The 23,318-nt window shown below is 30.1% G+C and overlaps 3 protein-coding genes across 3 annotated transcripts; all 3 read left to right on the forward strand.

The window, feature by feature from the left end:
* Positions 1–15,581: 15,581 nt before the first annotated feature.
* On the forward strand, positions 15,582–19,217 carry LOC133794094 (trifunctional UDP-glucose 4,6-dehydratase/UDP-4-keto-6-deoxy-D-glucose 3,5-epimerase/UDP-4-keto-L-rhamnose-reductase RHM1). The gene is made up of 3 exons (XM_062231280.1): positions 15,582–15,740; positions 16,555–18,130; positions 18,223–19,217. Exons 2-3 carry the CDS (start codon positions 16,568–16,570, stop codon positions 18,673–18,675), a joined length of 2,016 nt encoding a protein of 671 aa, XP_062087264.1. The 5' UTR covers positions 15,582–15,740; positions 16,555–16,567; the 3' UTR covers positions 18,676–19,217.
* A 1,541-nt stretch (positions 19,218–20,758) lies between these two features.
* On the forward strand, positions 20,759–22,204 carry LOC133798775 (uncharacterized). The gene has a single exon (XM_062237252.1). The coding sequence runs from the start codon at positions 20,767–20,769 to the stop codon at positions 21,625–21,627; it is 861 nt and encodes a 286-aa protein (XP_062093236.1). The 5' UTR covers positions 20,759–20,766; the 3' UTR covers positions 21,628–22,204.
* On the forward strand, positions 21,634–22,086 carry LOC133793587 (uncharacterized). Its single transcript, XM_062230902.1, has one exon. The coding sequence runs from the start codon at positions 21,634–21,636 to the stop codon at positions 22,084–22,086; it is 453 nt and encodes a 150-aa protein (XP_062086886.1).
* Positions 22,205–23,318: the final 1,114 nt, after the last annotated feature.

Consider the following 23,318-nt stretch of genomic DNA (forward strand, 5'->3'; position numbering starts at 1 on the left):
ATATGAGTTTTTTTTTCTTCTTCCATTTTTTTTCTACCAATTTTTTCATTCATATTTTTTTTTCTTTTCATTTTTCCATTACTTTTCTTCTTCTTCTTCTTTTCATTCTTATTTATTCATCTATTTTTTTTCATTCATCATTTCTTTTGTTTTTTTTTTCATTTTTGTTCTTATTCTTTTCTCATTCTCATTCTTTTTTTTTTCATTTTTTGCACACATATATTTTAACATTACATAAATATTCTACTATTTTTTTTATTTATTGTATTTTATTATTGTAATTTTTTTATAGTTTTTTCCACTATATGTAAAAAAAATTCAAATCAATTTTTTCAGCATTTTCTTTTTATTGTAACACTTATAGGAATACCAAAATTTGGAAAGAAAACTAATAAAAATATGAAAACGTGAATGGGTAACTGGTTACCTTCACATTCTTTGTATGTATATTTCTGAGGGTAACTGGTTACTTTCACGTTCTGGTGTGTGTATTTATGGTTTCTTTATGGTAACTAGTTACTTATGTTACTAAAATCATAGTTACTTCTTCTTCATTTTTTAATGAAGTGTTCTTCCATTTTTTCCTTCAAATTTGATGCTTATTTTCATATTTAATATGAGTAACTCGCCACCCCTCTTAGGTAACTGGTTACCCCTCTTATGGTAGAAAGTTACTCATCTCAGGATAACTGGTTACCCCTCCTGGTGCATGTTATTTAACCTAGCTCTAGGATTTTTGTTAAGATCAATCAAGTAACTGGTTACCCTACCCAGGATTTGAAAAAAAAACGTACAATCTTAAAAATTACATGTTTATAATAAATAAATAATAATTTTAAAAACAATTCATATTACAAAAAAAATTTGCAAAACAACCAAAGAAAAATTTACTATAAAATTAGTCATATAAAATCAATATAAAAAAACAAATAACCTAAACAAATAATAATCAAATTACAAACATACCGTTCCAAATTTGATTAAGAGTAAAACTATGGCATAAACCAACTTTTATACAAAAATATGGGAAAATAAACCCATAAAAGTGAAAATTAAAAAAAAAAAGCCATAGATTAACTTTTTTTGAAAAAAAAGCCATATTTTTGCACATTCTATTAAAAATCCCATATAAAATGTAATTTCCTCTTTAGTTTCCCATATTTTTGTATAAAAGTTGATTTATGCCGTAGTTTTATTTTTAATCTAGTTTCTCATGTTTAATTAGTTAGCAATTGTATTTTCCATACTTTATTTTTTTTCTTTAATAAAGTTTCTCATACAAATTAGAAAATGTATAATTATCATATTTTTACACAATTATAACATAAAAGCCATATTTATGAAAAAAAAAATCATTTTTTTTTATCTATGTAGAACTAAAACAAAAACTACACTGAATTATCATTGTAACGCCCCACGTCACTATGGCTGTTTGGGAAAATTTCCCAGGAGGTCACCCATCATTGGATTACTCCGGGTCAAGCACGCTTAACTTTGGAGTTCTCAAGTGATAGACTACCGAAAAGAAGATGCATCTTGTTGGCATATGTAGTACCCATCAATCTATTTAAGCTCTATTCAACTGTGTAGTCTCATACCTACACAGTCTTAGAATCATCACACTTGACCTTCCCCAGGCGATGTGGGATTGCACAGCTTTTACCCGGTCTTTCCCCCTACGGATCATGGGATTCTGACGTCAGACCCCTAAGGGTGGGTAGTTGTGACAGTCAGAATCTTGTGATGCGTAAGGGGAAAGACTGAGTAAAAAACTGTGCAATCCCACATCACTTGGGGAAGGTCAAGTGTGGTGATTCTAAGACTCTGTAGGTATGGGACTACACACTTTAAGAGGACTTAAATGGATTAATGGGTACTACCTATGCCAACAAGATGCATCTTCTTTTCGGTAGCCCATCACTTGAGAACTCCAAAGTTAAGAGTGCTTGAACTAGAGTAGTCTCATGATGGGTGACCTCCTGGGAAGTTTTCCGAGGAAGCGTGCGAGTGAGGACAAAGCACGCTGGAAAGACTCGTGTTGGTTTGCAGGGCCAATCGCCATTCCAGGACGCAGCCATAGTGACGTGGAGTGTTAAAAATGGTATCAAAGCCTTGACCCAGCTGAAAGTGTGGCCGACGGGGACGTCGGGCCCATAAGGGGGGGTGATTGTGACCGTCAGAATCCCGTGATCTGCAGAGGGAAAGACCGGGTAAAAAGTTGTGCAATCCCACACCGCCTGGAGAAGGTCAAGTGTGATGATTCTAAGACTGTGCAGGTACGAGACTACACAGTTGAAGAGAGCTTAAATGGATTGATGCATCTATTCTATGATGGGTGACCTCCTGGGAAATTTTTAGAGGAAGCGTGCAAGTGAGGACAAAGCACGCTAGAAAGACTCGTGTTGGTTTGTAGAGTCATTCGTCATTCCAGTAAGCAACCATAGTGACGTGGGGTGTTTACATCATTACATTCTAATATACAAAATATAAACCAAAACAAACCATATATCGCTTAATGACAATGATATGAAACAATTTCCATATATAGAATGATATCAATGATTATGTAAATCAATATCCACTATATATATATTACCAAATATTCATAAAATAAATCAGATATTAAACAATTTCAATGACGATAATAAGTGCACCACCATATTTTGCACTACACTATGGTTGACTTCATCAAATATAAAGAATTTTAGAGTTTTTGTTTTTGTAAAAAAAATGATATACTGTAGTAAAGAATATAACAAAAACATTTATTAATTATACCATTAAAAAATAGAACATTATATTGATATGGAACATATAATTTCAAAAATCGATCAATAACACAATACAAATAAAAACAAAAGTGTAGGCGGTGGCCTCGGTTCGGATGACATCGATATGGGGACGAAGGTGGGGCTTATGGATGGTGGTGACTTAGAGTGTGGAGGTTGGTTGGAGGGTGTGAGTGCTTCGATTGGATCTACTATTGGGTGTTGGGTTTCGAACTTGCCAGTCAATGGGCTAGAATTTCTCTACTTCCATCATTGTCATGGTTTCTTTGATTGTCTGCTTTGTTATTTTATTTTGTTATACTTGTTTAGTGTTGTGTTTATCACCCATCGTTCAACTACCTCTCTGATGGGGTCAGCATTTTTTTGGCGGTGTTTCACTAGATTGGTCTATTAGAGCCACTTGGTATGTTTAGTTTGGACTACTCTTGTTTCGTTCTCTTCCAGATTTGGATCCGAGATATATCCATTTGGTTATTGTTCTCCTGTTTTGTGTTCAGATTTGGATCCGAGATATATCCAGTTGGTTATTATTCTCCTGTTTTGTGTTCATTTGACGAGATTCGTTGATGTTTATGAGATTCGTGGATCACTGTTTTATTTTCAGTAATGATGTTTTGATTATATTTATATGTTCACTCATTATTAAGGTTGATAATTCAGTAATTAGCTTAAATTGGTCATTTGAATTTACTTTATAAGCAATTCGAATTGTCATGTATGTTGTTGTATTAATCCTATTAATAATTGTTATTCCCAAAAATTAGAGTTCGATGACGTGGCAATAGAACTGACAAATGGCAAGGAATGACTGGGCAATCTGGCTTAGGAGTGACCCAGTAGACCAGTGAAGATTTTTGACTGACCAGTCAAGTGTCATGACCGACCAGTCATGACCTTAGCCGACCAGTCATGTGCTTGTCCGCCCAGTCATGTGCTTGTCCGACCAGTCAGGTGCTTGTCCGCCCAGTCATGTGCTTGTCCGACCAGTCAGGTGCTTGTCTGCCCAGTCATGTGCTTGTCCGACCAGCTAAGTGTTTGGCCAACCAGACATGTATTGGCCGACCAGTGGAGTGGCCTTTCATTTTTCCTCATGGGTGTGATGTGGACCGACTAGACAGAACAGTGCTGTGCAAAAGATCCCAGTAACGGTTTCAACAAGAATTGGTCATACCTGTGCGGGAATCTCTCAAATTATCCCACAAAAATAGTGTATTGTTGTTTTTTGAATATTATTATTAATTGAATATATTGAGAATAGCGAAATATACTGATTATGGGGGACATCATTTGTACGATCCTAAGCCTATAAATACAAGGCCCATGGCATCATAAAGGGGATTCGATTCTAATTTTCTGAGAGAATATTGGTATCTGGAGAAATATTGTATTCATTTCATCTGCACTAAAGAAACTCAGTTGACTCAGGTTCATCTGATCTTGAGTGTAGATCTATAATCATAACTCTAAGTTGACTAGGCTATTACCAACACATTGGGGCTGAACCACTATAAAAATTGTCTGTGTTGTATATTTTTCTTGAAGGTTTTTTGTCATTTTGACGTCTACACGTCGTTGGCCAAAAACGTAGTCAACAATAATGATTAACTATTTCTTTAAAAAAACATATAAAACTACAAAAATATCAAATAACAAAAAAAAAAAATATACATAATTATCAAAATAACAATATAAATAGAAAACACTTCATACCATAAACCAACCTCAAGAATAATAATAACAAAAATAAAAGGTTTATTTTTTAAATGCATCCAAAACAATAATGTTAATAAATAATAAACAAACAGAAAATAAACAATAACAAAGACTTTTAAACAATTTTTTTTTTAATAATTATACACTTCCAATCAAATAAATAGAATAGTATATTGGAATCTATACTTATATTCAACATGAAAAAAAATCAATTAAAAAATAAAAGTGTAACTCACCAAACTATAAGTAGATTAAGTAAACAAATTTTTTATGCATGGTACTAAAATAACAATATTTAAACAAAGAACAATATAAACTAAAATGTTTTTAACATTTCAAACTAGAACCTTTGATTCCCAAAAGATTAAAACATACAAAATTCTCATAATTTATACAAAAAAAAGAAGGTTTATTTGGATTTTTTTCCAACCCAACTATTACCAATCCAAATTGTGCCTCCCCCTCCCCCCTGATTTTTCAATATGTTAAAAATCCCCCCTGAATTATTCACATTACTGAAATGTATGACTTCTGTCCAATTTCACTAACGGAATGGTGATGTGGTAGTTTGGGCGTCGATGTGGTATTGCCACATCATACCAAATTGTACCCCTGAATTTTAAAAATTTAAAATAAAATAATCTTTTGAATATTAGAAAAAAGAAAAAAGAAACCATTAAACTAAAAATCAATTAAAATAAAAATAAAAATTTATGGTGACAAAAAATTAGCTTAAGTGTTGGACATGCGTCTGAGTGAGTTTGAAGTTGGTTGTGTAGCAATCGACAAGCTGGGTTCATGCAAGTTGCCCGACGACATTCAACTTTGGTGTAGCCTATGTTTTCCTTCTACATCTCTCAATTTTCCTACCCATCTCATATCTCTTCTCTCTCTCATTTGAGTGTCCTAGGGAATTTGAATGGTGCAAAAGTGTGAGAAAAATAATAGAAAATCTGGGTTTTTCACTATGTTGTTAATAGCAGATTAAAATGTTTATGAATTTGAGAGACTGAAATTTTGATTTGTATATGTTGCGATAATTTTTTTTTTTTTTGGTTGAGTTTTTGTTGTGATAAATTGACAAGTGTTGTTGAGATTGTTTGGTTAGTGTAAAAGCGAGGGAAAGTGAAAGAAAATAAAATAAGTTTTTAATATAGTTTTGTTTTATATCTATTTTTTTTTAATTTTGTATGATTTAATTTAATTTAAATAGATTTTTAGTTTAATATTTTTAATATTTTCTTTTTAATATTCAAAATATTGTTTAAATTAGAAGGGCATGATTTGATATTGGTAATACTTCGGGGGTAAAATCTTATTTATCTTTAAATTATACACGTGGTAATGCCACATCAACAAGCAAAGAGTCACTTCACCATATCGTTAGTCACATTAGACAAAATTATATGGAAATCCCCCACTTTACAACGCTGTGAATAGTTCGGGGGCAAAAATCATAAATAGCAAAAAAAAAAAAAAAAAAACAGTAGATAAACAAAATGATTTATTAAAATGAAAATAAACATGCAAAGTGAAGTCCTAACCTCCAATAATCTTATATAAAAAAAAACAAATCAATCTAAACAAAATTACATTCAAAATCAAATCCAACATAAACCCAGCAAACTCATAATAAACATAAACATTTAACACATAAAAACAAAAAAATAAAACTCAATTTAATCTCTGCATCTTCACTCTCTTAGCCAAACGATGTTCATATGATAGATATGATTATGTTTAGCGTCGTTGGGGAACAAAAAAGGGTAACATTTTTAAATAAAATCAATTAATACAATATTTTAACCGATACACTAAAAAAAATAAAAAAAATTTCTAAAAAATCCAAAACAATCAAATATTATAAAAAAGGAAACAAATCAATAATAAGTTATAGCTGAGTTATAAAATGCATATTATATTGTAAATATGTTTTTTTTAGTATTAGTATTGTGATAATAAGTAATGTCAATTTCTCAAAAATATAAATTAAAAGAGAAACTTATGTCTATATTTTAAGAAACCAAAGATAATTTATTTATTTTTAATAGAGGCCAAATATATAATTTTTAAAGAAATTAGGATTAATTATAACAAGTACTATATTTTTTTGTTCATTAAATTTTTTGGGGAGAGGGTTTGTGTATATAGAGTATATGTGTAGTAGATATTTGGTACACTTTTTTAATATATATTGGTCTTGTTTGACTAATCTATTTCAAGGTATTTTTTAGATTTTAGAATAAAAAAAGTACTTTTTGAAATGTTTGGGAAATTTATTTATTTTTTAATTCAAAAGATCTTTTTTGAGTGAAAAAGAGATCTCACAATAGACATTTTAATATAGTATTTTCTAAATTAAAATAATTTTTATAATTACTTACTTTTATAAGATCTTTATATTATTATTATCCAAACCTTTTAAAAAGTATTTTATATTATAATTTTCAAAACATAAAAAAAAAAAGCCAATATTATTATTTATATTCTGCTAGAGCACTTACAATAAATGTTGTAAAATTAATTTTTCTCTAAAATAGAGAACAGAATCATCATAATCACCCAAAAATAAGTCATACATCATGTGATGTATTTTACATATTTTTTACAAATCCATTGCTCTAAGCTTATTTCATCCGTTTTTTTAGTTTTTAATTTTTTTATATGGACCTATGTGTGTATATATTTATAATGAATAAAATATTTAAATAATGTATTAAAAATATAAAGAAATTGATGTACGAAGGAGCAGAAGAAATACTATTAGAGCACTTTTAATGGATGCTCCACTCCATCTTTTAAAATATTTCCTCAAAACACACATTTTTCCATTTTACTTCTAAGTTTTATATTATATCATACATCAGCTTCGCTATATAATCTCTATATCATTTAAATATTATATCTTTAAACATATTTTATTAATTAAGGTAAAATAAAATAATTGAAAAAGAAAAAAGAAATAATAAATATATATACTAAATGGAAGAGAAAAAGTTTATAAAAAAAAATAATAATATTAAAATATTATATAAAAGATATGTAAATGTTATATAAATGTAGATATTGATTAATTGGAGTTTGTGCATAGCTATTATAAATATATATATATAAATGAGCTCATAGAAAATGTTTTTGTGAGTTTTAGCTAAATATTATAGAGAAAGTGTATTACAAAATACACCACCAAAAATATATTTTTTTATAATTTACCTCAAACTTTTCCATTATATCATCTTCTCTATTTTTTCTCTACATTATTTAAATATTATATTTTTAAAAAATATTTTATTAATTTTAATAAATAAAATAATTAAATATAATAGTATCACACTCGTATATATACAAAAGTTTATAAAAAAATAATAAAATATTTATAGCTTGATAAATAGTGTTTCACTACATATACTGAAACACTATTTATTTAGGTAAAAAAATATAACTTTACATAATTTATTAAAAGATTATTTGATAATTTTTTCTCTATATTATAAAAAATTAGACATTTTACATCTTCGATCTAGTGCTTTTAGAGCACTCCCATTAGATGTTCTTCTCTATCTTTTAAAATACTTCATCAAAACACTACTTTATCTATTTTACATCTAACTTTTACATTACACCATACATCAGCTTCTCTATTTTTTCTCTATATCATTTAAATATATTTTTTTATTCATTTAAATTTTTTTCTTTCATTATCAATAGTATTTTTATATCTTTTAATATTTATGATATTTATCCCTATATAATATCAAAATATAATTATACTTTATTTTAGATTATTCCAAAATAAATAAAATACAAATTAATACAAAATTTAAAAATAATTCTCAATATAATAATTATAACAAAATATAAAATAATAATATGTATATAAGTTTTAAAATAATTACTAAAACCATATAACATTATTCCTAATATCAAATATATATATATAGAAAAGTTAGAAAAAAAATAATAAAATATTTATGAGTGAATAGTTGTTTCTACATGTAACTAGTGAATAATGTATTAAGCTAAAAAAAATTAGAATAGCCCATTTGATGGAGAACCATTTTATTACATTTGAGTTATAATTTTAAAATATAGCCATTTTAAACTAACCAATCTTAGAAATTCTTTTAGAAACAAGTAAATGTAAAGAATATCTCAAATTGAATATCTGGTAACTATTTAATTTGATTTCCGTTTTTATCTTCTGGTAATAAACTGTTTAAACATATCTGGTTTCTGTTCAAACAGCCTCTGTGTCCGTTTAAACATTTTTATAACAGTTCAGCAATTAATTATTTAATTTGAATAATTAAGCTGGTAATCATAAAAAACAGAATTTAAAAAAAAAAAAAAAAATTAATGTACGAAGGAGCAGAAGGAGGTGTTTGGTAAGAAGTTTGGGTTTGGGGGAGTAGAGTTAGATGAGATTTAGATTAAAATAATGTGAAACTCAAGTGATTAAAGTAGTTAAAATTAGTCTCAAAGACCCACTTAAAAACACAAACCCCAAACCATTAAAAATAAATTTAGTAAACATGAGTTAACATTCTTATTCCTAACAAACAAGACCCATACCTAAGGGTGACAATTCGTGTAAACGTGTCAGATTCGTGTCGACACGACACGATTAAGGTAAACACGAACACGACACGATTATTAAACGTGTCAAAAATACGAACACGAACACGACACGATTATTAAACGGGTCAACACGACACGAACACGATAACACGATTATGACACGATTAATCATAATTATATGAAAAAATCAGAAAACCTATGTAAAGTATTCGTGTTATCGTGTCTGACACGATTATGACACGACACGATTATTAAATGGGTCGACACGATTATGACACGACACGATTAAGGTAAACACGAACACGACACGATTATTAAACGTGTCAAAAACTCAAACACGAACACGACACGATTATTAAACGTGTCGTGTTCGTGTTTACCTTAATCGTGTCGTGTCGTGTCATCGTGTCGTGACCCAAATTGCCACCCCTACCCATACCAAATGTCTTAGATACAAGTAAATTGAGTCAATAATATCTCAAATTGAATATCGTGTATCAAATATTTTATAATAAAAAAATGAAAAATCCAAAATATATAAAGAAAAAAAAATTGAAAACATTAATGAGCCACCTAACTTGTCTAAAAATTAGGCCTTGGTAGTGGATCCTGTCTATATCACCACCCTTTTACTGCACTGCACTGAATTATTGTGGTTTGTTTGGCTTCATTTTTGGCAAGCCCACCAAGTCATTAATATATAAAAAATAAAAAGTGTTGACCTGGTCACAGTTGCCACTCATCACTTTCATTTCTCCTTCCTTTCCTCGAGGAATGGACCAATAAATAGAGGAACCTTAAGTGTCCAACGACCTATGAGTTAATAGGAACAAGAAAGTTAATAGGAACAAGAAAGAGATTTATTCTACAACCGATAAGTACTAAGACGCAATGGTTGGATGTTAATCGCATTTTATTTGAGTAACTGCCTCTTTATTTGTTCATCATTCAAATGACTCATTTGTAAGAATTTCCATTTTTTATAATATGAACTAAACTTATTCAATCTATGCTATGTTTAATATTTTATAATTAGTTAGTGATATCTTGCTCCAACTAGATTGGAGGATTCAAGACATTGCAACTTACCTCCATCAAGGAAAAACAGTCTTGGAGGAACTGCTCGCTATTTTACAGAATCTTACCGAATTAGGTCTCCAAAGTCAAGAATTTCAACAAATTTGACTCTATATCAACTAGTAAATTTTTTTCATAGGTAAGGACGTTTATAAATTAATAGGTGCAGGAGCAACGACAATTGCTTTACCTAAAGTACTACTTTTTTATTGGCGTGGACCACTATTTGCTCATAATATTTATTAAATTTAAATATGCGAGACTCGATATTAAATTACACCAATAACAATACACTAACTCTTTGTGGTGTTCGGCACCACCGGTCACCCTTAGCAATTCTCCAATAAATATTACCCAATTAGCACTTCACATTCAAAATTAATGAAGTGTTTTCTTTCTAGTCTTTTACTTTTCATTTTTACCAATATTTGATATTTTGTCCCTTTAGAAAAAAAAATTGCAATGTTCAAGTCTGATGTCTGTGTTTGTCAAAAAGATAATTTTACTAAATCACGAGAGATTTCCAAAAGAAAAAAAAAACTACATAATAAATATATATCTCCAACAAATTTTTACTTTTTTTGAATCGGCTATTAAAAATGGTAAAACTTAAGCATCAAAAGCTTACTTGTTTCTTTAAAGTGGCCCACCTATAATCACAGATATGTATATCTGTGACCCTTTATTCATTCATTCATGTGTTGTTATTACATTACAAACCAATTTGTTAAATTGTTACATCAAATAGATTATTATTATTATTATTATTGTTATTATTATTATTATTATTATTTTGAAAGTGTTACATCAAAAGAAAACACATTTATCAACAACACACTTTCCAGGAAATAAATGAAGGTTTCTCTTTATTATATATGTATTTATAATGTGTGATCACCATTATTTTTTTATTATTAATATGTAATCTCATAATTTGAGTCAATATTATCAATGACACAATAAAATAAAATGACAGATAGGCAAATAGTATACATTATTATTAGGACAACACAATAAATTGATAAGTGGCACAAGCAGCAACTACGACACCTAATGAGGAATAATATAAATTGCTATCAATTCAATTAATACTATTATTGCCATTATTTTTTATAATTTTTTGTGAGGTTCTAGGAAGAAACACGTATCATTATAAAAACCAAATAAATTTTGAATTATATATATAGGGTAATTTTTTGGTAGGGCTTATAAGAGCCTTACCGTAGGGTTTTTTTTATGTTTCTCAACCTTTGAACAGTTTTCGGCGCGATTTTTTTTATGACCGTGTATATTGTAGTTATTTAGAGCATCCTGCAAATTTTCAGAAAATTCTGAATAATTTACAGTGCCGAAAACTAAGTTCAAACATGTTATTTTTCACGCGCATAAAAAAATTAGTCACGTATGCAATAATCTGTTTTCGGTACTGTAAATTATTCGGAATTTTCTGAAAATTTGCAGGATTCTCTAAATAACTACAATATACACGGTCATAAAAAAAAATCACGCCGAAAACTGTTCAAAGGTTGAGAAACACAAAGAGCCCTACCAAAGAAACCCCCTATATATATGTACTAAAATGAATATTCTTTATAGTATTCATTAGTGACGTGTGTCTCAAGTGATGTGCTTTCTAAAAATAAATGCTAAAGGACATCAGTGGTGTCCAACAGCACAATGATGTGTTATACTATTATTGTTGCAATCAAATATCAGGTTCCACATATTTGAATTTAATAAATATTATGAGTTATTATTAGCTAACTATAGAGTGTCATCTTATATGGTGTTGAACATCTTAAGGTGTCAAATCACTACACCAAAATACATCTTTTGTGTCAGTCAACACAATTGACTGACGCTGAATCACCATTTATAGTAATTGAGCACTGCCACAAATGTAGGGGCATTTGCCAGTAGCCAACTGACGCCGTTAATGCACCGTTTGCGTCAGTTGCCCACTGATGCTAATGGTGTGTTTGCGTTAGTGGGGCACTGGCGCAAACGATTAAGCAAAACATGCTAGTTACAAATCCCAGCCATCGTACATCCCCGAGCCCCTTATTCTCTCAAATTCGAAAACTTAGGTTTTCTCCCAACCAACGATGCCTCCGAATTTCTCAACCCATTTTGGTAAGTTTTTTTAATTTATTTTTAATTTTAAGTTTAAATTGATGAATATAATATGTTTATGAACCTTATACATAATTTTTTTAAAAAAAATTTTTGTATAGATTTTTATTTTGAAGATTATTGTTTAAAAAACCAAAACCTAAAAACTCTCCTCTTGATTTTTTTCTGCAACTGGGTTCGCAGGGGTCATGAGGGTGGTTGGGGTCGTGGGGGTTGAGAGGTGGTTGGCTGGGGACTGGGTATAGGGGGCTGGGGTCGCATAGGGTGGCTGGGTACACCGGGTCGCGGTTCATAGCATCTTTTTTTATATAGCATTTGCGTCAGTTGGGCACTGTCACAAATCTGACATTTGTGGCAGTGCTCTTATGACATAAATGCCAGCTTGATTTGCGTCATGAAATTCCGCTTCACATATAAAATTGACGCAAATAAACTTTTTGTTGTTGTAATAAATAACAACATTCTCAAAATAATGAATTCGATAACCCCATCCTCACGTGACAACTTTTACAAGTACAGCTTGAATAAAAGGGCAAACTTTAAACACCGACTAATGTTATAGATTAGATCTCTTGTGTTTTTGTGACAACAATGCATGCATATGGCTACGATTTCATCATTTCATGCATGTGCTACATGTTAGCAAAGAAAGTTGCATATAATAATAGCCATAAAAAAAGTTAGATTAACTTTTAAACTTTCTTATCATTTATGATTAGTAAAACTTATTATCACTATAACCATTTCCTTTTAGTAGTTTTCTTATTGAATATTGCTACTATCACTATGTCAATCTTTTTTATCACATTACTTTTATAAAGGCAAAAAAGAATGTCGGTTAAAAAGCTTAAATACTATTAAAAAGATAAGAGAGAGTTAGTGTTAGACTTGATCTATATATTCGTCCATATAAATTTAAAGAATATTGATGGAGAAAGCCAAATTAGAAAAGTTAAATTAGTATCGGATTTAATATTTTTCTACTAGAGTGTATTTGGAAAGCCATCATATAATTGGAATCAGATGTAATTTAGAATAATTATTTGATTTTGTATATTTGTCTAACCATGTAATTACACAGTTTTTATGTAATTAGAGGTAATTGAAATGTCTTAATTACACTCTCAAATTCTCACAGCTCCCATGAAAATTGGGTGTAATTACACTATGTAATTATTAAATACTATCAATTTTAAATAGTATTTATCACATAAGATTATTTTTCTGTGTAATTATTAACTATTTTTGCTAAATATAATAATAAGAATTCAAAAATAATTACAATTTCACATCTAAACACACATTATCATACACAATTACTTTCAAACATATCGGTATGATAGTTAAAAATGTCATGCAATATCAAGACTTCATTGTACTTTTATAATAGTTAGATATTAGATAATAAAGACAAGATTTTCCTATATATTTTTAAATAGTCTAAATGTTTTTTTTTTTAAAAATAACACTAGCTTACTTTGAAAATTTATAAACGTAATTTATCTTTCAATAGAAATGACGGCTATGAATTAATAAGTTCACATTTCTGTATAGATTAGGTAGTCATTTAGCTCTTGTATTTTTGTAAAATATTGTTTTGGTAGATAGTATTTACAATAATACTTATTTAATATTTTGTAATTTGAAATCGTATATATTTTGTGTTTAATACTCAAATTTAATTAATAAATATTTACTAATTTAATCAAATTACTCTCAATTATATGAGTTCTAAATTTAAATTTAAATTTAAATTTAATTACTTAATTATATATAATTTATAACAGTTTCATCATATTGATCATTTTTTTTATTAAATCTAAGTCTAGGGTTTTAAATATGTATAATTTTAAATACAAAGTACCATGTAAACATTATTAAAAAAAATATCATAATAACACTTTATAAAAACACAAATAAATTCTATCCTAAAAAAAAAAAAAAGTAAATTCCTATATTTTTTGTCCATTGAAAATTTATATTTATATATAGGGGCAAACCACACATAGGCAAGGCCAGTGTGAACTATCGCCCCAATCTGGGAAAAAATTAAATTATATTACTTACATATAAAACACTAATAATAATATTTATATGTTTATTGTTGTTTTTGCCTAATAAGATTCGCTATATAAATAAATAAAAAATGATCCTGTAGTTTTTTTTTTTATGGTATTTTTTTTTTGAAATAGAGAATGATTGACCAAGAAACAAATTTTTTTTTTAAAAGTGAATAAATACTCATAATTTACAATTATTATTGTAATAGAATTACTTAATTCTAATTATACACCATAGTTTTTTTACATCTAAATAAACAAACTAACCATTAAATTATCATCCAATCATATCATTATATATATATTTAATATATATTTGAGTACTAATTAACTATTGATTTAGCAAATATTGTTAGTTATTTATAGTGACATATAAATATATATTTGAAAATCATGATAAATAGATTATTATGATCACACAAGGACATAAAATAAAATTATATATTTTTACCCAAAAATTATAAACCCCCCAAATATCTAAAAGTGAAATCCAAAATTAAGTTTGCATACCAATTATTATTGATTTGTTTATTAAAAAAATATATTTTTGATTTGTAATTAATTTAATTATATCATCAACTATGCAAATTTTGTAAGCACATTAGTAAATAAATAATTAAGTTAGATTTTCTTCTTATTTTAAAACAAAGGAATTAAGCATTGGAATAAAATAAAATAATTTCCTTTTTCCAATTTCAAGATAGGAAATACAATAACAAAAATATTATCCTCTGATTTTTTTTTAGAGTTCTGATAAATTTCAATTACACACCAAAAAACTCAATAATTTTTTATTTCCTTTTTCTTTTATAGACAAAAAAATATAAAATAGTGGCTATAAAAAAATTAGATTGAAATAGTGGAACAAAATTAGCTAGATTGATAAGAAATCACCAATTTCAAATTGAAATATGAACCTCTTATTTAAGAAACACTCCTCATATTTCCTCTTTACATATTAAAAAAAAAAAAATCTCACGTGATGGCACGTGCTTCAGCGGGTAGCGGCGCGCCGCGAGGACCGTGCGCTAAGAAAAAGGAATTTTCGTTGCTCCCAACCTACCCATTTCACCCGGACCCACAAACCGTGTAAATATGTAAAATGACTCCCAATAGAAGGGTATTTTTGTCATTTCAAATCTTCACACGGTTCTCCTTAACTGTCTCACTAATTTTCTTTTTGAAAAAAAATAAAAAAATAAAAAAAACGGAGGCGTATATATATCGCATCACCATTTTCCCTCTCGCTGCAATCAGTCTCTGATTTTTCTCTGAATTTCTCATTCATTTCTCTGTCTGAATCTAGAATATCTAGATAATCATTTGAGATTTTTTTTCTCTGCTGTTTCTCCCAATCTGGGGTTGATCCATTTTGATCTTCGTCAATTTTGTAAGTACATCGCTTGATCTATTTTCTGAATTTCGTTTCTGAGCGTTTGGATGTGTTTTAGTGTCTTATTTGAAGTTAACTTTGATACGGGTTTCGTAAATGATGCTAGATCTATGATATAGTGGGTTGAATTTTGCATTTGGTGTGTGCTATTTTATGTTTTAAATCATTCAGTACATTTTTTTTTGTTGTTGTTGATCTGGATCCGGATTGTGCCATTTTGAATAAGAAATTGGATTTCACGGTGAGAGTCAGATCTTGTTGTGCTTTGCAAATGGGGTTTTGAATTTCTTTATGGGATTTAAAATTTTCAAGGATCTGATGTTTTCTGTTTTGTAGTGGGTAGGTGGCTTGGGATGATTTTTATCTTTTCGTTTGTACTGAATTCGTGTCTTGTCTTTTGTCTCCTGCTATAATGATTAATTGGGATTGAGCTAAATAAAGAACTAGGCTTTATGAGATGTACTTTTTAGATGTTGATGAGTTAGTCCTTTAAGCAATTTGTCATGCAGTGTCTACATAATTTGACATTTCGAGTATCTAAATCTTGTGAACCGTATGAAGATATGACTGGTTATATAATATTTTAATAGAAAAACTATTCTGGAATTTTTGACTACCAGATGCGGTTTACTGTTTTCTTAAGGGTTTTGATTACGTTATTGTCCCCAGTTTTTGCTTTTACATTGCTTTCACTTTGAAATTGAAATGTTGAATCCAAGTCGAAATATTTGGTCAACCCTGTCTCTTGTTAATGCACATCTTGATACAAGCTGTTATATTGTCTAACGTTATGTTTCTTACATTTTCTCAGAAATTGCGTTGACATGGCTACATATACGCCAAAGAACATCCTCATAACTGGGGCTGCAGGGTTCATTGCTTCCCATGTTGCCAATCGGCTCATCCGCAGTTACCCTGACTACAAGATTGTTGTCCTTGACAAGCTTGATTACTGCTCAAATTTGAAAAATCTTCTCCCCTCGAGATCATCGCCAAATTTCAAGTTTGTTAAGGGGGACATTGGCAGTGCTGATCTTGTCAACTTTCTTTTAATCACAGAGAAAATTGACACCATAATGCATTTTGCCGCTCAGACCCATGTCGATAATTCCTTCGGTAATAGTTTTGAGTTCACCAAGAACAACATCTATGGTACTCATGTCCTTCTAGAAGCATGCAAAGTCACTGGCCAGATCAGGAGGTTCATTCATGTAAGCACTGATGAGGTCTATGGGGAGACTGATGAGGATGCTGTTGTTGGAAATCATGAAGCTTCTCAGCTCCTACCAACAAATCCTTACTCTGCGACAAAAGCTGGAGCTGAAATGCTTGTTATGGCATATGGAAGATCTTATGGATTACCTGTGATAACCACCCGTGGAAACAATGTGTATGGTCCTAACCAATTTCCTGAAAAGTTGATTCCAAAGTTCATCCTCCTAGCTATGAGGGGGAAACAGCTTCCAATTCACGGAGATGGCTCTAATGTGAGGAGCTATTTATACTGCGAGGATGTTGCTGAGGCTTTTGAAGTCATTCTTCACAAAGGAGAGGTTGGACATGTTTATAATATTGGAACAAAGAAGGAAAGGAGGGTTATTGATGTGGCCAAGGATATCTGCAGGCTTTTCTCAGTTGATTCAGAGACATGCATTCAGTTTGTGGAAAACAGACCTTTCAATGACCAGAGGTACTTCTTGGATGATCAGAAGCTAACAAACTTGGGATGGTCGGAAAGGACTACGTGGGACGAGGGATTAAAGAAGACTATTGAATGGTACACCAAGAATCCTGAATGGTGGGGCGATGTTTCAGGGGCCCTGCTTCCTCATCCAAGAATGCTAATGATGCCCGGTGGAATCGAGAGACATTTTGATGGGTCTGAAGAGGACAAATCTGAATCTTATGTCTCAAGTAATACTCGGATGTTGGTTCCACCTACAAAAAGCACCAACTCTCCTCGTAAACCCCCATTGAAATTTTTGATCTATGGTCGAACTGGTTGGATAGGTGGTCTACTTGGGAAGTTATGTGAGAAACAAGGGATTCCATTTGAATATGGAAAAGGGCGCCTCGAAGATCGGGCATCACTCTTGGCAGATATTCAGAATGTCAAACCAACCCATGTATTCAATGCTGCAGGTGTGACTGGTAGACCCAATGTCGATTGGTGTGAATCCCATAAGCCAGAAGTGATTCGTGCCAATGTGGCTGGAACCTTGACCATAGCAGATGTTTGTAGAGAACAAGGCCTCCTACTGATGAATTATGCCACTGGGTGTATTTTTGAGTATGATGCTGCTCATCCAGAAGGTTCTGGCATAGGATTCAAAGAAGAGGACAAACCAAATTTCATTGGTTCATATTATTCCAAAACAAAGGCCATGGTAATTTTATCTGCAATCTCTATCTGCCCTTTTTCCCCTTTTAGAAGTTAATTGACATTAATAGTACTAACTGTTAATTTGTTTGCCACCAGGTTGAAGAGCTTCTGAGAGAATATGACAATGTCTGCACCCTGAGAGTTCGAATGCCTATATCATCGGATCTGAACAACCCTCGGAACTTCATCACCAAGATTACTCGTTACAACAAGGTGGTTAACATTCCAAACAGTATGACTATCTTGGATGAACTTCTACCCATTTCCATAGAGATGGCGAAGCGGAACCTGAGGGGCATTTGGAACTTCACAAATCCTGGAGTTGTAAGCCATAATGAGATTCTTGAGATGTACCAAAAATACATTGACCCTGATTTCAAGTGGCAAAACTTTAATCTTGAGGAGCAAGCCAAGGTGATTGTAGCCCCTCGAAGCAACAACGAGTTGGACGCATCAAAGTTGAGTACCGAGTTCCCTGAACTGCTACCGATCAAGGAGTCACTGCTTACGTTCGTTTTTGGACCAAACAAGAAAACCTCTGCAGAGTGAGCAACTTTTGCATTAGCTGATAATATATACTTCAGAGTACGTCCACAGTACAACATTAGTATTACATATTATTAGCTTTATCTCATTATTTTTCTGCTGTTTAGAAGGCCATGGGGATTAATTCTATTAGGATTGTCATTTTTGGTTCTGGGGCGCAGACTAGTTGCTGTCTATTCTTCCTTTTATATTTTCCATAAACAAAAATTGTAGGTTCCTATATTAGATCACATTTCTCAGGGCTTGTGGTTGTGTACCGCAATGAGTTGGATACTCTGCGTTTCTCAATTCTTTTCGTACCTAGTTTATAGAATATATATATTTATAGAATATATATATATATATTTATATATTTAAACTTGTATTCTGCTGATTTAGTGCATCCGGAGGCAGATGAATTAGTTTTCTGTTTAACCTATCAGGTCTTTAATTTTAAGCATTGCCATTGGTTGTACTAAGTTTTCTTTGTTTATTCTAGTGGATTTGTAATAAGTTTATGTTTCATATATAAAAGGTTGAGCAATAATATTTATAGGTCTAAATAATTCAATACATTACTCAAGTCATTAAGTACCAACGAACTGTACTTTGCAATCTATTTATGTCTACGACATTTGAGATAAAGATTATTACATGAGAATAATTTATTGTCTATTGTTTAAATTTGATCAATAATGTATATTTGAGTGTGTAATATTATATAAAATATTACTAGTATTTAAATAAAATGTAAATTTAGTCCAAGTATTAACTCGATTTGTCGGCATGGATTGTCATTCCTTATACGATACTCTATTTCAAGTTATATTTATTCTTTAATTCAGGATGTAGTTAGTTAATGACTAGAATCAATGTAGTAACAGCAGTTGAGTTGACTATAATCTAGAACAACAGTTGACTTGAGTTGACCATCAATTTATCATCGATCTCCGAATTATACTACTAAACATCCTGAAACACTGAATTTTTAATTTAAATAGTAAAGTCTTAGCACTGTCAATATTATTATATTCTTCGAGACAATAGTTTAGAAACTCTTTAAAATACTGCAAAGAGTTAGTGTTTTTTAACTTTAAAATAAGTTAATAGAGTTTTGTCCTATCTTCCAATTCAATGAAGCATCAAAAACTCCATTAAGGGCAAGTCCAATCCACGACATATACCACAGCATCCCTTCATATTTGCTATTTTTTACTCCTCCAACCCACGGCAATGACAGCTGTATATATGCTGAATTGCTACAGTATCCCAGCATATATGCTGTGATACTGTCTTTTTTTTTTTTTAATAGTCTTATGTATATATATTATTTAAGTTTAAAATTAATTTATTTTGATTAAGTTAAATTGTAAATGCTTAGATTAATTATTTTAAAAAAAATTTTTTGGAAGTTTTTAATTACAATTTAGATATATCATAATTATATATATTTTTTATACAATTTTAGTTAATTTTTATAATATACTCATAAAAAATAATAATTAACATTGACATATAATTAAAGAAATACTTAACAAAATACAATTAAAACATTACAAATTTAAACATACATTCATTAAAAAAAACATACATTATAAAGGTAAAATGAAATATACCAAACATAAATCAGAAGCAATGACATAGATCTTAAAAAAAAGAAACTACGATATCATATCTTCGAATGCAACGGTTGAGATCATAGTCAAAGTAATCCACGGTCCAAATCAATTTGTCAAGATTCTTATCTTTAAATTTTAAAATCTGATTTGACAACACACTGCCAAGAAATAAGATAAGATAAGATATCATATCTTCAAATGCAACGGTTGAGATCAGAGTCAAAGTAATCCACGGTCCAAATCAATTCGTCAAGATTCTTATCTTTAAATTTTAAAATATAATTTGACAACACACTGCCAAGAGATAAGATAAGATAAGATAAGATATCCTATCTTCAAATGCAACGGTTGAGATCATAGTCAAAGTAATTCACGGTCTAAATCAATTCGTCAAGATTCTTATCTTTAAATTTTGAAAAATTAAAGATTTATGTACACTATAAAATATGGATATCATGCAGACCATAATACACACACAAATTAGCTTTGATAAAAGATGAATTCTTATTATGGCAGTTCATCTTATTTATCATCATCTTCTTCATCTTCAGATGATGATTATTATGATGATCTAGAAAATCAAGTGGTATGTCAAATTACTGCAAACAACAATTTTTGCATCACTCAACACCTCAATAACGATGTGTCACGCCGGAGCTCAATTCCTGGTCATATAGTTATCAACCGTGACCGGGAAAATGCTGATCGCAATCTCTTCAATGACTATTTTGCAGAAAATCCCCAGTTTAATGATTCGATGTTTCGACGAAGATTTCGAATGGGTCGTCCTTTATTCTTTCGTATATTTGATGCTATACAAAGGCATGACAATTACTTCGTCCAGCGAAGGGACGGACTCGGTAAACTTGAGTTGTCCGGCTTGCAAAAGGTAACAGCTGTATTTCGAATGTTAGCATATGGTGTACCGGCAGATGCTACCGATGAGTACATAAAAATTGGAGAATCTACAGTTTTAGAAAGTTTGAAGCGATTTTGCCGTGCAGTTGTCGAGGTGTTTAGAGCTCGCTATCTACGATCACCTAACGTTGATGATGTTGCAAGGCTACTCCACATTGGTGAACGTCGGGGTTTTCCAGGAATGCTGGGTAGTTTAGATTGTATGCATTGGAAATGGAAAAATTGTCCAACGGTTTGGGGAGGACAATATGCCGGTCGTAGTGGATCCCCAACCATTATTCTTGAAGCTGTAGCTGACTATGACCTTTGGATATGGCATGCATATTTTGGTCTACTGGGATCTAATAATGATATTAATGTGTTGGAGGCATCCCATCTTTTTGCTAATCTTGCTGAAGGTATTGCTCCACCCGCTAATTATGTCATCAAAGGTAAATAATATAATATGGGTTATTATTTAGCTGATGGTATATATCCAAAATGGTCTACTCTTGTTCAAAGCATTCACGATCCACGTGGTAAGAAAAAAAAGTTTTTTGCAATGAAACAAGAAATATGTAGAAAAGATGTAGAACGCGCATTTGGAGTATTGCAGTCAAGATTTGCAATTGTGGCAGGACCAGCGCGCTTATGGAACAAGAGAGTGTTACATGATATAATGACTTCTTGTATTATTATGCATAATATGATAATAGAAGATGAACGTGATGTTAATGCAACAATTGAAGAACGAGTCGACGTGCAAAGTCCAGAAGTGGAGATGCTAGGTGATGATGATACTCGATTTCAAGAATTCCTTGCTCGACATAGAAAAATTAGGGATAAAGAAGCTCATATCGAACTTCAAAATGCATTAATTGAACACTTATGGGACGAGCATGGTAACTCCGAGAATTAGTTAAATTTAATCAATCTATCTACGTGTTATTTAAGAGTTAATTAAATGTAACGGTTTTTTTCTTACCTCTAGTAATGTAATATGTATTTCAGTAAATTTAATATGATTTTTTTTTAAATTAGTGGAGTTTAAATAATTTAAATATTTTTGTCAAATTATTAATAATTTCATCTTATTAAAATAATTAGTTTGATATAATAATTGTGATGGTTTTAGTAAAATAATATAATAATAAAAAGTATTCAATTATGTAAAAGAATAATAATATAATAATGAAGAATATATTTTTTGGTGTAACTTTTGGTGTTGTGGTTGGAATGGGAAAAAATAAGATGCTGAAATTTTATTATATTTGGTGATGGTGCAACGGCAAATATGGTGTTATGGTTGGAGATGGCCTAAAAGATAACTATACTAGTGCTCCTCCATTTATAATTTTGTATTATCTAAATTTAAAATTTAAGTGAAAAAAAGTAACTCCTAAATTAAATTAAAAAAAAAAGTATTACTAAAGAATAGTAACGTCAAGAGAAAAAAATAGCAATAAGGACAAATAACCCTCCAGTCCAGTCCTCTCACGTTTGCAAGAAGTTGTCTTTTATCATATATTATTTGTCTTTATGTTCATTTCCTCAACTTAAAAATGTATTTAAAAAGAAACTATTATTTATTGAATATATTCTTCATAGCTTTTGAATAATACCAGTATAAAATAAAAATAGACATATAAAAAGGGAATTTGAGGCATAAATAACAATGAAGTTTGTTTTAGCAGCCAAAATAACTATCATTAAGTGTGGACAATGGTCTCTAGGCTAATAAGTGTGTCAAGCGTCACATGGCACCAATGGACAGTAAAATTCTCTTTTAGAAATTTTGTAGTATAAATTCTTATGTAATTTATTTTGTTATAGTTTAATGCCTAAGTAAAATTTTTGTCTGCAAAAATTAAATAAAATAATTTATTTTTCTCAAAAAATTACTAAAATCTAATTAAAAAATTATTTAAATGCTAATTAAAACAAAAACAATTAAAAATTCATCTTAAAAAAACTTATAATTTAGTTTTTAAAAATTCATCTTAAAGTTTTTTTTAATTCATTTAAAAAAAATATTAGATTCTCAATTTTTTTTTAATCATTTGTAAATTAGATTTTAATAATTTTACAATATTTAAGTGTAACAAATTACATAGATATTTATGCCACAATTTTGCCTTTTTTATATATCTA

The sequence above is a fragment of the Humulus lupulus genome, chromosome 8 (genome assembly GCF_963169125.1).
Source record: "Humulus lupulus chromosome 8, drHumLupu1.1, whole genome shotgun sequence".
Classification (NCBI taxonomy): Eukaryota; Viridiplantae; Streptophyta; class Magnoliopsida; order Rosales; family Cannabaceae; genus Humulus; species Humulus lupulus.